Source organism: Mesitornis unicolor, unplaced genomic scaffold (assembly GCF_000695765.1).
Source record: "Mesitornis unicolor isolate BGI_N332 unplaced genomic scaffold, ASM69576v1 Scaffold52740, whole genome shotgun sequence".
In the NCBI taxonomy this organism is placed as follows: Eukaryota; Metazoa; Chordata; class Aves; order Mesitornithiformes; family Mesitornithidae; genus Mesitornis; species Mesitornis unicolor.
In genome coordinates, this window is record NW_010157256.1 from 7,651 (window position 1) to 10,711 (window position 3,061).

The 3,061-nt window shown below is 41.8% G+C and overlaps 1 protein-coding gene across 1 annotated transcript; it reads left to right on the forward strand.

Annotated features, from left to right (window-relative positions):
- Nucleotides 1–838: 838 nt before the first annotated feature.
- VKORC1L1 (vitamin K epoxide reductase complex, subunit 1-like 1) lies at nt 839–2,402 on the forward strand (the record flags this gene model as incomplete). Its single annotated transcript, XM_010179204.1, has 2 exons — nt 839–948; nt 1,640–2,402. Coding segments are annotated over 2 exons (337 nt in total), but the record flags the coding sequence as incomplete, so codon positions are not given.
- Between the last annotated feature and the right edge of the window lie 659 nt (nt 2,403–3,061).

Genomic DNA, 3,061 nt, shown 5'->3' on the forward strand with positions numbered 1-3,061 from the left:
TTCTTTGGAAGTGGCAGCATTTCTTCACAAGGTTTGCTCACGTGTTGCTGTGGGGTTTGGCCTTTTTTAAAATCCTCTTGGAAGCGTGGCTCCCTTACCTGTGAAGTGCTGAACTTGTACCTGTACAGCTGCTTTTCCAGATCTCTGCCCACAGACTGCACTGTGCGCTGACGGGGACTGTGGACCTTTAGACTTGCACAGAAGTTTCCCTTCAGTCACTTACAAGGTTTGAGACCAAATTAGTTGAAGCGGATCAGCAGTGTTCCCGTAGCGCGCAGAGAGCAAACCTGCGCTGGGTTTAGTGGCACCATTGCCTCTGGTACAAGCAACTTTATGGAAACTGCCCTTCTGTTGGCATAAATGTTGGGTTTTCTGCTGCAAGAGCAGTGAGGAATTGTGCTTTTCTTACTTGGTTATGTGGCAATTGGGCTGATAATGTGAAGCTAGCTTTGCAGTCCTGTAGTGCTTGACTTGGTGCTCCAAAGACGTGCTGGCAGGCACCCTGACGTCCTCCTGTAAGTGAATTAAGTTGCGTATTGAAGTAACAATCGCTTCACTTTGTATCTTCAAGTGACACTAATAAATATGGTCTTCACTTTGCTTTTACAAATAATGGAGTGGTCTGCCTTGGGGCATCAAATTAATGAGTTCTAGCACAAATACATTTGATAATTTGCTTGCTTTTCCAAAATACCCCTAAACTTCATAAAGGACTGCAGTTGCCATGTCACTATATGTGTATATATATATTTCTCTTTCCAACAGTGATGAATTGAAAATACTGATTGAAAAGCAATAGGTACCTAAATCCAAGTTAATTAGTTTCACTGTTTTACAGATGGGGTCGAGGATTCGGTCTGTTGGGGTCCATCTTTGGAAAGGACAGTGCAATAAATCAGTCAAACAGTGTTTTTGGACTCGTGTTTTATATACTACAAATGCTACTTGGTAAGTATTAATTCAGTTTAAACCTAAACTATGTAACACGTCTGTGGTGATGAAAGGGGAGTGCATTATACATTGCACAGTCTGCAAGAGACCAGATAAATGCAGGAGACTTTGATCTCTCTTAATTTTTTGTAGCACCAGTCTAATGATACATCTCTCTGAAGGGCTTAAAAACCCAGCCGATAACAAGAGCAATTGTATTTTCTCCTGCTGTGCTGTTAATAATATAAGCATCAAAAGAGTTGCTGCACTGCTGTATTTTCACTTAAATATACTTAGCATTGGCTTGCACGAGAGAAAAGAGAGGAAATAAAACGGGAATGTACAAGTTTAGCAGGAGTAATAGAGAGAACAGGCAAAAAACAGTGCATGAAATGTAATGTGTGCTTATTTCTTCATAACCATACGGTCTGCTCTAAAGCTGTTAACCTTGATAGCCGTAACTTGACCAACCTGTAACTCTCCCATGCCTCAGGAATACGGAAGATGGTAAATACTACACATACTTCTTATCAAAGGACTGTCGTACAGAACCTAGAGGCTCCATCTTGAACTCATGGTATTTTAAACAGACTTTTCTGTACTCCAGACTGGCTGAGTAGCCTTTGGTTTGGATTAGCGCGTAGGCTTTTTTGCTTTGCGTGGAAACGGGGAAGGAGCAGCCGTAGTAACTTTCTCTCTCTTGTTGCAGGTATGACAGCAAGTGCAGTAGCAGCTCTCATCCTCATGACATCCTCCATAGTGTCTGTAGTAGGGTCCTTGTACTTGGCGTACATTCTGTACTTCGTGTTGAAGGAATTTTGCATTGTCTGCGTCGTCACGTATTTGCTGAACTTCATTCTCTTTATCGTCAACTACAAACGACTAGTTTATTTGAACGAGGCCTGGAAACGGCAACTCCAACCCAAACAGGAATAGCGCCTGTTTGAACTTGTGACTGACAGTCTGGAGACCCAACTTCCATTAAGTTTATTTTGCAGTAATTTTTTTATTCTCCATATCAGACACTTTCCCCGAGAATCATAACTGAATTTTTAATTATAAATTTGAAGGGGCCCCAGATTTCTTTTTTTTTTTTTGTGCTAATCTTCAACGTAAATGTGGTCGTGAAAGAAAGCTCTAATACAATCAAAGACAAGCTTTAACTTTACTTTGAAGGAGTTTTAGCCACAGCAAAACCTAGACTCTGTCTCTTCCCCCTCCACTCGTGCAGTGGGTAACACTTGCTATAAAATATCCTGTACATAAATTCAGGTATAACAAGATGTGGTCATGACATTAAATATTCTAGACTAGCATTACCATATTTAATGTTGCCATGTTTACAGTACGTGTATTACTTTTTTTTTTTTAGCTGATGGACTTAGATTTGACTAGGACTTATCCTGTAAATAAAATTAGAGAGATTGGTTTCATCCCTGGAGAAGTCGCTGTACGACCGGTTTCGGTAGCCTAGGAGCGCTCAGCGAATATTTGCCTGACGCCATGGAAGAAGTCACCTCTCTAGAGAACGCCCCGTTGCTGCACTCGCTGCTTTCACGAGGATGATGGTTGGGGTTTGGTTCCTTTTCTTTGTCTCCAGTAACGAAAATGGAATTAAAGCTGAAACCTGAAGTGTTATTTGTTAAAACCACAACTTCATGGATGTCTGTACAGAATGAAAATAACTTCACGTGCTCAATAGGAAGCTGCCACCAGGATGTGCTGTGCAGACTGGGGGTTGGTGTATCAAAGCCTGGTCTTTAAAAGGACTGAATTGCCATGCAGAGCTGTTTGGTTTTTAAGCTGGGGTCAGCCAGTGTTACCGATGTTTGATGTTAGATGAATGCTGCAGTAGAGAATTGCAGTTTGCAGTGGAAACCACCGAGTGAGCGGGATAACCGAGCGAGTCGCGCGCTGAAGAAGCAGTTACTTAATCGATCTCCGTCAGGATCTTCGTTTGCGCTATATTGGGAGATGAACTTTAGGCCTGACACACACGAGATCCCTTGGAAGGGCAACCTGTTTAGGGGGATAAGCAAGTCAACGTGCTCTTGAAAATGAAATGTGATCTAGTGCTATCATTGCTCTTTCTAATAACTAATTGGGAAAACCAAAATTAAACTGCGGATTT